Source organism: Muscardinus avellanarius (assembly GCF_963383645.1).
Source record: "Muscardinus avellanarius genome assembly, chromosome: 14".
In the NCBI taxonomy this organism is placed as follows: domain Eukaryota; kingdom Metazoa; phylum Chordata; class Mammalia; order Rodentia; family Gliridae; genus Muscardinus; species Muscardinus avellanarius.
Window position 1 is genome coordinate 81,179,600 of NC_137800.1, and position 13,588 is coordinate 81,193,187.

Genomic DNA, 13,588 nt, shown 5'->3' on the forward strand with positions numbered 1-13,588 from the left:
GAGCCTCCACGGTTTATCTTGAAACCCTGAGCCACTTGGCAAGGCACTTTGTCTCATGAGCAGATGAATGATGCTTCTGTGTTCCTTGAGCAAAACACTTCTTAGTGAGATGCTGTTTCAAAATAAAGCACAAAAAATAGGGGTGTAGCTCGGAGGTAAAATGTTCCATATCCCAGAACAGGTCTCTCTAACCTGAAGTTTTGGGAAAGAAAAGCATGCTCTGTTTAGAAGAATAGTATTCCCCTCTTAGTAGCCCCTTCAGTGTGTCCTGTTTTTATTTTTCTCATCAACTTATTTATTTTGATTTTTTTTGGGGGGGTGATACTGTGGATTGAATGCACTAAGCTATATCCCAAGCCATTTCACTTTTTTTTTTTCTTAAATTTGAAACAGGGTTTTGCTAAGTTGCCCAGGATGGCTTTCAACCTGTGATCCTCCTGTCTCAGCCTCCTGAGGTTTGAGATTATAAGTGTATGACACTGTATCTGGCCCCTTTATATACATTATTTACTCTTATGGACATAACTGTCTTGCCCTGTTGGCACAGTCCAAGTTCAAAATCAAGACAATAGAAAGACATCAGGTCTCTGAAGTTCTTTATTAAAGTAGATTTCATTTACCCTACATCCATTGCCGGACCTGACATCCCCAGGCTCCAGGAGCTGCAGAAGAGTGGAGCTGGAGTCTTGCTGTAATGAATTGGTTCTTTGAACACAAAGTGCAGACACAAGGATGTCAGCCCGGGCTCTTGACATTTCGATGCCCTTCCTCCGCTAGCTTATTTTTTTTTCTCTTGTTCTTTTTCTTTTCCTTTTGGCAGGTGAGTTGGGATTTAGCAAGTAGATCTATTTGAAGTGGGTCAGGGTAAGCTGCAAAACAATAGCTTTTCAGTTTTTTTTAGGATATAAGTATTAAAGAGAAGGATGTGTCAGGTGTGCTGTAGTTAGCAGGCAAAACCTGGCAGCGCTTAAGTTTTATGATCAGATTTGCAGACTGTAGCAACTTGTTGATTTCTAAAACCCTGAATATTTGCAGCTGGAAATAGGGTGAGGAGGGGCTGTAAACTTGGCATTCTGTTCACTCATCAGATACTTGGGCACCTTCTTTGTGTCGGTCACTTGGAGGTATAGCTCTGCATAGGACAGAGATGGTCCCTGTTCCCTGGCATCCTGTGGTCTGGTAGCAGGGTTGGTAGATGCCAAATATATAATCCCACCAATAGTTAAGACAGTGATAGGTATTTGTAAGGAAACGTGCGGGTACCTCTAAGAGCACGTGACAGGGAGACCTGATGTGTTCTTCCTTAGGATGCCCCAATAGAACCTGCAGGAGGGGCAAGTGTGAGCCAGTGACAAGCACGGAAGGGTCAGAAGTGCATCAGAGGTGCAGGAGCACCCTTCTCCCTGTAATATGGCTGAAGTGAACGTAGGGACCAGTGTGGGGCAAAGCCGCTGAGGACCCAAGCAGAGAAGAGACACCCTACTGTTTGGGTCTTTTAAAAGATGACTCTAAAACCTTTACAGGCATTTGATATGAGGGGCGCAGAGGGATCATTAGGAGGCCTGGGCAAATAAACTTCAGGAACCTACAGGGACCTGTGCATGGTACACTTGACCTTGGACCTGCAGGCCTGTCTGTGGCCTGACCAAGGGGACCAGTGGGTCTGTGTGTACCACATCTAATCATGGGGACCTGCAGACTCTTGCAGGCAACACAGTCATTTTTGTGTTTTAAATGAATTCACAAACCATCAAACTTGGGTGCCTTAATACATGAGCTATGTGAGACCTTCATCTGTGGGCCGGACCTGGAGTCTGAGTCACCTCCACCGTTGGCATGAGATGCCCTATTCTAGGAACAGCCATGGATGGCACCACTTAAAGAAGGCCTGATCATATTTGTGTGTTGCATCTTTAAAAACGATGGGCCATCGCTCTGCCTTTAAAAATATGTCATTTTTGACAAATCGGTGTGACACATGCCAGAACTTTGTATCAGCTGGTGTTTTCTGATTTGTAGTGACTTGAAGAAGAATTGATGTTGTCCTGAATTAGCCTTGTATTTGCCTGTTGAAAAAATAAGATGTTTGTTTTCTTTCTTGCTCTGGTAACGCCTTACAACTTGCAATAATAGGATGGTGGAAAGAAGGTGATTATGTCTGAGGAGCTGTATGTAAACATTATATTTATGTGTAAAGGCAGAAATAACCAGGTGAAAAGAAATGGATTTGCACAGTTGTTAAAGCACAGAGATTTCCTTTGATGTCAAACATCAGCATAGAAAGTCCCCTATGGTTCCTTGTTCCCTGGCAGGGACCTCTGTTGTTCCAGAAGCAGGATCCTCGTGACAAACATTTACCAGGGCCCTGTCTTTCCTAGAAGTTCATACCAGCCAAGGAGTAGCAGGGTCTCCAAACCCAGAGAATCCTGTAGTGACTCCAAGTTCTGGGCAGAGTTTAGGGAGACAATGTAGACGCCTATTCCAACTTGTTAATTTGGGTAAGGAAAGGTCCAGAGTGATTGTAAATCATTCAAAAGTTGGGTCACTGGCCTAGCTTAGTCTCAGGCTAAACCTGGATACCTCTCTTCTCAGTTTATACCATTGTGCTCATATTATAATTATAAACAGTTAACATAAGCAATAATGACAGGTGCTATGTGTCACACCCCAGTATCTAAGCTATTTGCATACATTAACTCATCAGTACTATTATTTCTCTCATTTTACAGAGGGGAAAACGGAGGTACAGAAGAGATTCAGTAGTTTGCCAAAGTCACATAGATAGTAAAACTGAAACTTGGGTTCAAACCCAGGCAGTTTGGCCTCAAAGTTTACCCTCTGAACCCCTACCCCAAGGGTTGGCAACATTTTTTTTTTAAAATACTTTAAACTTTGTGAGCCATAAAATACGTTGCATTTTCTTAGATGTTCTGTTGTGTGAAGGAAGCCAGAGACTAGACAGTAAAGTGTTTCAATGAAACTTAAAATTAGGTAGGGGGCTGGTCGGTCCATGGTTGTATTTTGCAGATCCTGCTCTGGGCTGTTCCACGTCACCAGGCATACCACCAATGACAGGCCTCACAGCGGCCCATCCAGTGTAGCGCTTCAACTGTAAGAGGGATTTAGGGCCAGGGATTGCACTAAAATAATGAATTTTTTGCATTCTTATTGGATAGGGAGCACGTCCACGCTGGCCAGAGAGGATGAGGGTCATCAGAGTGGTGTGGTGCTAGGAGGCTCAGAGTGAAAAGAGAGGGTTTCTTCTCTCAAGCCACAGTGTGACCTTCCTCAGCCCTTCAGCATCTGTCACTGAACTCCACAGTGCTACTGCTTCTCTTCCTCGCTTAGGTGTGGATATGTTGGACTAGAGGCCCTATTCTTCTCCTAATTGGAGCTGGGCATTTGGAAAAGGAGGGGAAATATTAAATGGTACTCATCATTTTAGTACACTTTGTGAACTAAAGAATGTTCGGGGACATAAGACATTTGTTGAATGTGTGGTGTACAGAGCCCGATTTTGGAGCACAGTTTCTCCTGGTAATCTGCATGGGTTACAGGCATGAATTGATTGATGGCTTGCCTGCACAGCAGTACTCTTTAGGCAGTGGAGTTAAGTGGTGAAGTGGGCATTTATTTCGGTTTTTATTAAGTGTGCAAGGAGAGGGTTCTATAACCAACTTCATTATCTAGCATCTGTGCAAGAAAATGTAGGCTTCTCTGTTAAGATGTAAATTTGAACAATGTGGAGAATTTTTTAAAATAAATGTTTCAAAGTGAAATTTTGAAGTTGAAAGTTGAACTGAGACGCCTCTGAGGGAGCCAAGGCTGCTGCTTGCATTTCAATGAAAGGGAGAGGAAATAGAATGTGGTTTGCATGCTAAGGGCTCCATGAAGAATGGCCCTTCCCAGGGGAGGCAGGTGATGGCTTTGCCCTTTGTGGTTAAGGGTCCTCACTGAAGAGCACATAACTCCTTCTAATGACCCCCATTTTTAACTTTGCAGGAAAATTATTCTTTGAGGTCAAGCATGGGTGTTGAACAGAACATTTCCTCTTAGGAGACATCCCAATAGCTTTGTGTTTTTTTATTGTTAGTTTTGTACTGTTGATAAAAACTCTTTAAAAGTCCAACAGATGTATCTACTCAGCCTTATGGAGAGTCTAAATCAAAGATGCTATTATCTAAGTTGTAATAGGAGCAGGTATTCAGCAAAGGCAGGCTAGGTGCTGGGCAAGGGTGTAATCCTTATTTGTCTTTTCCTTAATTCTTTACCACAGTAGTAATTCTGCGGAGGGTAAGCCTTACCTGACAGTTCATTTAAGGAGCCTCATTTGCTCTTCTGCAGTGGTCCACCACCTCTTACCTAACTGACTGTAGGCTCTGAGCAACTGGCAGGAGGCAGAGCCAGAATTGAAGTCTTCCTGGCTAAAATCCAAGCACATAGGATGACCAACACTTCTGGTTTCCTGGGTTGCACGATTCTCAGTGCCAACCTGTAAATGCCCTGGAGAAATGGAAAGAGTTGGGCACCCTGAAGCAAAATGCCTGCAACCTCGGCGCTCCTCATGTAGAACCAGAGCGTTCTCCTGTGGAATTTCTTCTCATGCTGCTGGGATTCATGTGTGCACTGTAAATCCTCTGAGCTATAGATTCCAGGGTGGTTTTGGAACCAACCAGAGAATCTGGGAGACTGAGTTGATTTGAATTCCCAGTGCCAAGGTAGCTCTGCTCGAATGCATTGATAGAGAAAGAGATGTATTTCTCACCAGACTGGTAGCATTTATGGTTTTCACTCTTAATTGAAAATATTGCTATGCTATTGTGTTTGTTACTGGGCATTCTTGGGAAAGGGCTGGTTAATGTCAGAAGGTTTCCCCTGTTTCACTCCCACTCTGTTACAAATATTCTAAAAACCCACATATGCCTTTGGGAACCCTAGTCAGCCACCAGAAATAGGGATCAACCAGCACCAGACTCTTTGTGGCTTATCTGTCTTCTTTCAACGCCTGGGATTCCTTATGGATATGTCTCTTTTCAAACACTTTTCAAACACATTGTTTTGGCCTGTGTCCAAATTCCAGAGGACACTATATACTTACACTGCCCTTAAAACTTGTGTGTGTGTGTGTGTGTGTGTGTGTGTGTGTGTGTGTGTGGTACTGGGGATTGAACCCAGAGACATTCTACCACCAAGCTATATTCCTAGCCCCATTTTTTTTTAATTCTTTATTTTGAAACAGAGTCTCACTAAATTGCAGAGGACCTCATTAAATAGCTGAGGCCTGCCGCGAATCTGCAGTCCTCCTATCTCAGCCTCTCAAGTACAGGGATTACAAGCACGCGCCACCACACCTGCCCTAAAACATTTTAATTTTTGATCTATTTTAATTTTTTGGCATTAGGGATTGAACCTAGGAGCATTTTTCTACCATGGTCTTGCTGAGTTTTCATGCATAGACCTTGAATCTGTGATTCTCCTGCCTCAATCTCCCAAGTGCTGGGATTATTGGTGTGTGCCACCAGGCCTGGCTCTTGAAAACATTTTTAAAGACAAAGAGTTGACACACAAATTACAGATTTTGAGCCCGATTGTTGCTAGGGTGAAGGTAAAAATGTCCATTGATAACCTCATATTGTCATATACACGGGGTTTCTGAGGAGGGTCCCCAAAAGGGAGGGAACACCTGAGCTCAGGCCAGGAGGGTCCTGGGCCTCACTGCAGATGGGAATTTCAGAATGGGTCACAAGGAGGACCAGACTGACTTTATTGAGAGTAGGAAAGAAGGACATACCCCGCGACATAGGATCTTAGCTGGGAATATTTATACACGTGAAATATATTATTTATACGGGTGGAATTTAAAGATCCGAGAGAGTGTTTTTGATTGTTCTTGGTGTTGGAGAAGGGATATATAAATTATTACCTACCAGGGTTGTTTTCCTTTTTGATGAAAGGAAAATCTGGAATAATTTACCCATCAGGGTGTTTTGTTGTTCTGCTCCGTGAACTTAATCAGTACTGCACTGTTGTAACATGGAGGAGTTGAAGGTGTACACGCAATGAAGCAATCAGGTGACTATGGGTAAGGTCTAAAACAGATTTAATTGTACTGTTTGTGATCAGAGTATGTGAAAGGACTTTGAATCTGGACTATGTGTGTTTATGTAGGTAAGATATTGGGAATTTAACTCAGGGATGTTCTATCCTATCCCTATTTTTTTTTTTGTCGTTTTTTTTTTTTTTTTTTTGAAACAGGGTCTCACTAAGTTGTTGAGACTGGTCTCCAACCTGCGGGATCCTCCTATCTCAGCCTCCCAAGTACTGAAATTACAGCATGTGCCATTATGCCTAGCTCCTACCTTGTTGAAAATGCACTGAGCCCAGTTACTACTCTATTGGTGGCCCCCAAAACCTCATGCAGGTGAGAGGGCAGGTCTCGGGAAGACAGGCAGGTCATGGAACATCCAGCTGGTCGTGGGAGGATTGTTCCTTAAAGTGCCAATGGGTGAAAAAACTAGCCTGTGGCTTATGCCAGTGATTGCTGCCTTATTTCAGTTGTCTGGATACAGGTTTCGAGACCAGTGTTTAAGACTGATTCATTAGATTCACAAAGGACTCTTTGCAATCACTTAATTACTTACGTGCTCACTGTATAACGATGTTAAAAGGTGTCTCATCATTTTTAGCACGTGCTTTGTTCGTGTTTCTCTGTGACTGTGTTACAGATGAAATACTCTCCCAGAACGCAGCATTTATTCTGTGATTGGGTGTCTATTATTTTTCAAAAGTTCTAAATAATTATTATTTTAAATAAATAATTATTAATTATTATTTTAATTAATCATTATTAATTAATAAATAATAATTATTAATAAATAATATTTATTTTTCAAAAGGTCTAAAAATCCAAGCCCTCAAGTGATTCTGGAGAAAGAGCTGGGGCGAGGAGGGCGGAATGAAGGCTGGGGAGGGCCCCTGAGGGAAGCAGAGAAAGTGGGCAGGATGGGGATACTGTTGGGGATACTGGCAGCGGCAACAGCAGATGAACTGAGTCTTAGGGAAGGATGGAGGAGCCAGCAAGGAGAGGTGCAGACTAAAAGACCAACAGGCCGTCAAAGGCAGGCAGGCTGAGCAACCAGGAGGAACTGATCTCTTTTCTTCTGATACTCAAATACCCCATGTCCTATGGATGATCTCTTCACCTGTTTGCATCTTTCTGGCTTTAAAGTTCTTTGACTCGTCCGTGTTTCCATGTGAACAGATTACTGAGGAATCAGGTTCTTGGGAAGGGGAGATTGGAGAGCCAGTGCAGTTGGGAATGCCACCTCTGGAGCCAGACCTGCTAGGTTAGATCCCAGGTTTGCTGTGTGCTTGCTGGGGCTCAGCACCAGTTACGTGGTCTCTGTGTGTCTCTATTTCTTCACCTTAAAATAGGGACAGTAAAACTGTTTCCTTGATTGGGTCCTGTGAGGGTCAGACCAGGTAATATATGCAAATTTATGAAGCCATTGCACACAGCTGGACATGGTGATCCACACCTGTACCCAGGACTTGGGAGGCTGAGACAGGAAGGTCGCAGGTTTGAGGCCAGTCTCAGCAACTTAGTGAGTTTCAAAATAAAATAAAAAAGGGGCTAGGAGTCTTGCTTGGACATAAAATGTCCAAAATCAGACCAACAACAAAGCAACAAACTGCACAGAATTGGATTGCAAAACGATCCTGGATGTTGTATGACCAATTCTTCTTTGAAGGAATGTTCCCAGAGCTAAATATATTTTTTGGACTACTGAAGGGCCTGCAAATTCCTGCCAGGGCCTTCTGGCCTTGAACCTCACTCTGATCTGAGGCAAGCGTGAAGAGAATGGATAGGAGTGAGGAGTTGCAGCTGCCAGTTTTCACTGCTGGAGTTTCTCTGGACCTGCCCTCAGGCTGTAGACTCAGGGTTTTAGGTTTTTGATCAGGTGCTTTTGGGACCTTTCTGGCATGTGTGTTTTATAGTTATTGTTTAACTTCTGTACAGAGATTTCATAGACTTGAGATTCCTGGAAAAACCGGGGATTGACTATACAAGTGGTCCAGAGAGCGAGAGAAGGCGAGCGAGAGGGAGGCAGGAGGAGAGAGAGAGGCAGGCACACACACACTGCTTTGTAAAGAAAAGGGAGAGATGGGGGATAGGAGTTTGCTTTCTAGAGCCAACATGTGATCCTGGCTGTCACAGTGCTTTCTTTTTCTATTCCCTGGGGGAGAGCAGTTTTTGAAAGAGAGAGTCAGATCCTGGGGCTGAACCGAAGTAGAAGAAAACTCTAGGTGCTGTGGCTTAGTTCTGGAGAGACACATATTTCATCCATTAAGACGAGTCCTTGGAGCTGAGCGCAGTGGTGCATGCAGGTGGTCCCGTTCCTGAGAAGCTGAGGCAGGAGGCTCACAGTTTCCAGGCCGGATTCAGCAACTTAGTGAGGAACAGCTTAGTGAGATCCTGAAAAGCAAGATTATTTTTTTTTTTAAAGAAAGAAACATGAAAGAGAAGAAAAGAAAGGGCTGATAGATAGATGCACCTGGGTTCAATCCCCTGTACCAAAAAATAAAAGAGTCCTGGTCTCATAAGGAAGTCATTAGCAGCCAGCTCCCTGGACCCTGGCAGATGGCAACAGCCGAGCCTGTCTCCTGCCCTTTATCCCCTTTTCTAAGTTCCTCTTTGCCACTCCTGAGCCTCTTCTGGCTCTCACAGTCCTTTCTGAGTCTTGTGTGTGTCATGCAACAAAATGCCTCTTGCCCTTTCCCAAAAGGCCTCCAAACACTTTCTGCTCCGAATACTGCTGTTTTCGCCGAGGGCTCACCAGTCCAGCTGACAGGGGAGTTCACCTCTGCAGGGCATGCCTTGTATTTGAAAAGAGAATTTTTAAAAACCAACTGTTGAGATGGCAAAACAGGTACCCTGGCCTTTCTGGGCCTTTTCTAGTCCTAGACAGAGCCAGGCTGTTCCTTCCTTCCCTGGTCGTTAGTGATCTGCCAGCGGGCAGAGCACAAGGAGGCGGGATTGGCCCAGAAATAATAATATGAGCTTTGGCATTAACAGATAAAGCCGAGTATGAGTCTGTTTTCTCCTCTAATTGTCTGATCGAGTGACTCTCAGTGTATCATTCTGTGAAATGGGGTGACTATGATACTGACTGCGGTTGTTCTGAGGATTGAACATGTCTGTGCAGTCAATGATGTTTGCCATTCATAGCACCCAGAATGCTCAGCCAGCGCTAGCTGCCACCCAAGGGGCCCCATGCTCAGCTGTCCTGCACTTGGAATTTTTTTTTTTTTCAGTGGTACTGGGGTTCCTGGAAACCCTTCTATCTCTGGGCTACACTCCCAGACCTATTTTATATTTTTATTTGGAAACAGGGTCTCTTAAACCAGTGAGGCTGGCTTCGAACTAACACGATCCTCTTGTCTCTACCTCCCAAGCACAGGGATTGCAAGCGTGCACCACCATGCCCGGCGGAATTCCTAATTTTTAACAAGGACCCTGCATGTGATGCAGGCAGGATTGCTACCTCCGGGCTGTGCATGCTGCACGCTCATGGCTGGCCCCTCTGATGGCGCTCTGTCCTTCCCCTGCCTTCTACTCTGGTCGGGTTGTTTCTGTTCCCATCCTTGGGGACCATACTTGTAAGAAAGGATCTTTCATTAGGGAAAAAGCTGCAGTTTGATTCACAACATGTGGACTATTCCAATACAACTATCTTCTGTTACCTTCACTTTCAGAAACCACTTACTAATGATCTTTAAGAGTGTGCCACTTCTAAAGTCAAGGAGTGAAAGAGATACCAGATATAGATGAGCCCCATGAATAACCATGACTGTGGCCTTTGGGTCCAAGGTCTTGAGATGGTCTGACCCTCTCCGAGTCTTTCCTTCTGCCTCCCTACCTGCCCTTTACCAGGCTCTCCCAGCCAGAGCTGATAACTTCCCCTCATCATCTGTCTCAAAAGGAGTCTGACCTGAGTTGTCCCCTTCCTCACTGACCTATAATTATTTGAAAAGAAGTTTCTAGACAAACATGACTGCTTCTGCTTGGGTTTGGAAGGCTAAAGCAAGCCACCCAGGGACCCCGATGACTCACCTGTGCTGGGCAAACCTGGGTAAAGTGCGTGAGCCCTGTGACACCTTGAGGCCTCAGTGTCTCTGACCTGTAATTTCTCAGGTTTTGTTCAAATGTAGCATTTTCCATATAGCATGCAAGTCTCATTTGCTAAATGAGGATTTAGTGAGAAGGAACTTCTTTGGAAAAATGAAGAAATGCAATTCTCCTATAAGACTTGAAAAGCACGGGGGGCTCCTGTCTTTGTGGCATTAGTTCGGTAGGCTGGGCAGGGTGCCCCTGAGTTGCAGAGTGGCCGGGATAAACAGGAGCATGTGGATGCAGTGTCTTTGTTCAAGGTTTGAACTCCTCGCTCAACCCTTTTTTATTTATGGGGCCTCTTTGGGCACGAAGGACGTGTAGCACATACATGGCTATACAGATATTACCAGCTGAGTATAGAAAGGAAACTTACATAACCGTGTCTCTCTGAGAAGGACAGAGCTGAGGAAGAACTCCCAGAAGCGCACTGATGTTGCTGCCTGTGCAATGTGACTGTTAGAACTCGGATAATTTCCGCTCCTGAGAGCCGAAAGCAAGAGGGCAAATGTGGTCATTGTAATTGGGAGGGCCTGGCTTTTATTATTTTTTATTCCATTGGCAGTGGGGCTCAGGACTTTACACCAGGTACCTGTGGTCTGATATCATAGACACCCGTGTTGCTTACTCAGCTCTGATACCCTGTTAGTTGTTTGGCCACCAGCTAACTTCTTCTCTTGAGCATCTTTATGATTTGTTTGGTGTGGACACAGTCCCTTGACACAGGGACTCATAGCCTAAGTCTAATTCCACAGGGCCAAGGAGCTGTCCTGGGCCTTGGACTCCTCTTAGTGGTCAGGAGCAAGCTCCAGGTTCTTCTTGTATTTACTCTGATGTTGCTGCCTCTGTCTTCCAGGTGCTGACGTCATGCCGAGCGTTCCTCTTGACAGCGCGCATCCCCACCAAGGTAAGCACCGACACAGTCCTCCTTCCAAACACAGGCTCCAGGCACACTCACACACTGGCACGCACACACTTACAAATACTCCAACACAGCATGCACGCCCACCTCAGTTATGCGGCTGGTGCCTTGAGCTGCGGTGTGCAGTGTTCTCCCAGGACATGGACACTCCCTCTCCTTCCTCTCCAAAAAGTTTTTGCTTCTTTTTTCTTTTTTTTTTTTGTTTAAAGGATCCCAACAAGAGTCACAAAGCATTTTGTGCTTGATGTTCCCGAGGCTCCGTGGCCCAGGCGATCTTCTCCCTCAGCGGGGCCTGATCTCCACTCTGTCAAGTGGACTTCTTTCTCCCTTCAGTTCAGTAATGGCAGATATTTCTCAGGCTTTGACCAATGGACTGTAATTTTCCTGACTCTAAAGAGCACTACAGTAGTGTAACCTGTCTCCACGCACTCTGGTGTTGCCTATGAAAAATAACTCTTAAAAAGTTTGTCCAAAGAGAGACTTTTGGTCCCAGTCCCTTTGGATACTATCAAGTGAATCTGGGTGCTTATGATATGTTACAAGTTAGGGCAAATAGCATCATTATGGCAGTGAACTTGGATGAGCTATGCATACTTACTGTAACTAGGGAAGGATGTAAGGAAGTGGATTCATCATTATCCTGCTGGTGAAAAGTTAATTGCAGACTGAAATTTTGTGGCCTTGAGAAGAGAAATCCTCTATTGAAGAGAAGGCCCCCAAGGAGGTGTTTACCTTGCAGTGCCGTGAGGCAGCGGAAGGTGTATTACCTTCTTGGAAAGCCATGCGCTTTCCTTCTGCTGGGTGGTCCTGTCTGTCCCCTCTGAGCTCCGCCCCTCAGTGGGGAGGGGCTGAGAAGCTTAATCTCTGGCCCTCCATCGCTTTGCAAGGGTCTTCAGCTTCTCACTCCGTTTCTAAAGAGACTGGATTTGGAAGCCCATGAGTCATTGAGAAAAGCCCCTGGAGGGCTGCTGTGGGCTCAACTTAGGGAAAAGTCCAAAGAGTGGCAAATAAAAATGTTTATAGATCGAAAATTAAAACAGTGACAATAGGTATGTATACTTTTTAGAAAACAATCCTCTGCTTTAAATGACTTCAGAAACCTAACCAGGTATACATCAGGGTAATGATAGGTTAGAAAACTTTTAATTGCATGTTTTAAAATACATGCCGCCAAGGCTGTGGTTAACTCTTGGAGTACAAAATATACATCTTGTTTCTCTCTTGAGTTGCGTACTGGCACATAGTAGGTTTTCCATCAATGCTTCTCAGTTGACTCAGTGAACAATGAAAAGAAGACCTCTTCTACTTCCAACCCTCATTCTCCCACTCTCTGATGTTTACCTGGGTGGAGGGGTTCCTGCCTAGCAGTGTGTCATGGTGCAACGTGACTCCAGGAGCATGACCAGCCTTGTGGATTGAGCTCTGCATGTGTGCTTTTCCCATTATTCCCCTGTCTGTGGGTTCTGCATCCATTCACAGATACAGCTAACGTGGATAGAAATATCTGAAAAAAAATTGTATTCTTTCAGATGTTTTTTGATATTATCTTTTAAACAATATACTTCAACAACTCCTTATAATGCATTGGCATTATAATAGGTATTATAAGCCATCTAGAGATGATTTAAAGTGTGCAGGAGGATGTATATAGGTTCTATGCAAAAACTATGCCATTTTGTATAAGGCATTTGAGCATCTGAAGCTTTGGTGCCTGTGGGGTTGCCTGGCACCATTCCCTTATAGATACCAGGGAATGTTTCTAGTTTATTGTAAGAGGGATAATAGGCTGATCCAACAAAGCCTCCCATTGTCTCTAGCCTCTGACCCCATGACTATATACATTGTTGTAAGATGGACTGCAAATCTGGGAAGAAAGATTAGTGACTATTGACCAGGAAGAACTGGCAGTGTGCTAAGGACTGGTAAGTATTTGAAGAAAGAGAAGTATAGATTGAAGGAGAAAGGAGGAGAGGAAATTTATTAGCATATAAAGTATATCATTTATATTCATGCAGAGGGGGGACTTTTCAACTGGGTGCGTGTTTTAAATATTGTGCATGTTTTTAAATTTAAAAAGTTGAGCATGTTTTTAAAATTAAAAATGTCTAAATATTGTGCTTGTCTAAAATGACTCAAAATAAGGCTTTTTTTTAAATGGGAGACTGGAAAGAAGGATAACTCCAATAGATGGTCAAAGTGTAATAGAGGTAAGGGTTTAGAGAGAAAGGGGAGAAACATTGATCCCCCCCACACACACACTTTTGGTAGTGTTGGGGATGAAGCCCAGTGCCTTCAGCATCCCAGACAATTGTTAACCACTGAGCTATGTCCCCAACCCTCCCTTATGTGACTTTCTGAAGCCACATTTTGAAGCAAAAGGGGGAAAACATCATATTTAGAATATTTAGATGGATCATTTTAATATATACATTTTCTCAGTGAATAATGGGAAGGATCTAGCAACCTCCTTTCAACATGTTAGTCAAGTTAATAAG

At 44.1% G+C, this 13,588-nt stretch overlaps 1 protein-coding gene across 5 annotated transcripts in view; it reads left to right on the top strand.

Annotated features, from left to right (window-relative positions):
* CARMIL1 (capping protein regulator and myosin 1 linker 1) overlaps positions 1-13,588 on the top strand; it is a gene marked incomplete at both ends in the record, with an annotated part of 268,378 nt that overhangs the window by 96,142 nt on the left and 158,648 nt on the right. For all 5 annotated transcript variants that reach the window (XM_080710653.1, XM_080710650.1, XM_080710651.1 and 2 more), the window contains one exon: positions 11,028-11,078. In XM_080710653.1, coding sequence (XP_080566779.1) covers positions 11,028-11,078 — 51 coding nt within the window. The remainder of the gene's footprint in view (positions 1-11,027; positions 11,079-13,588) is intronic.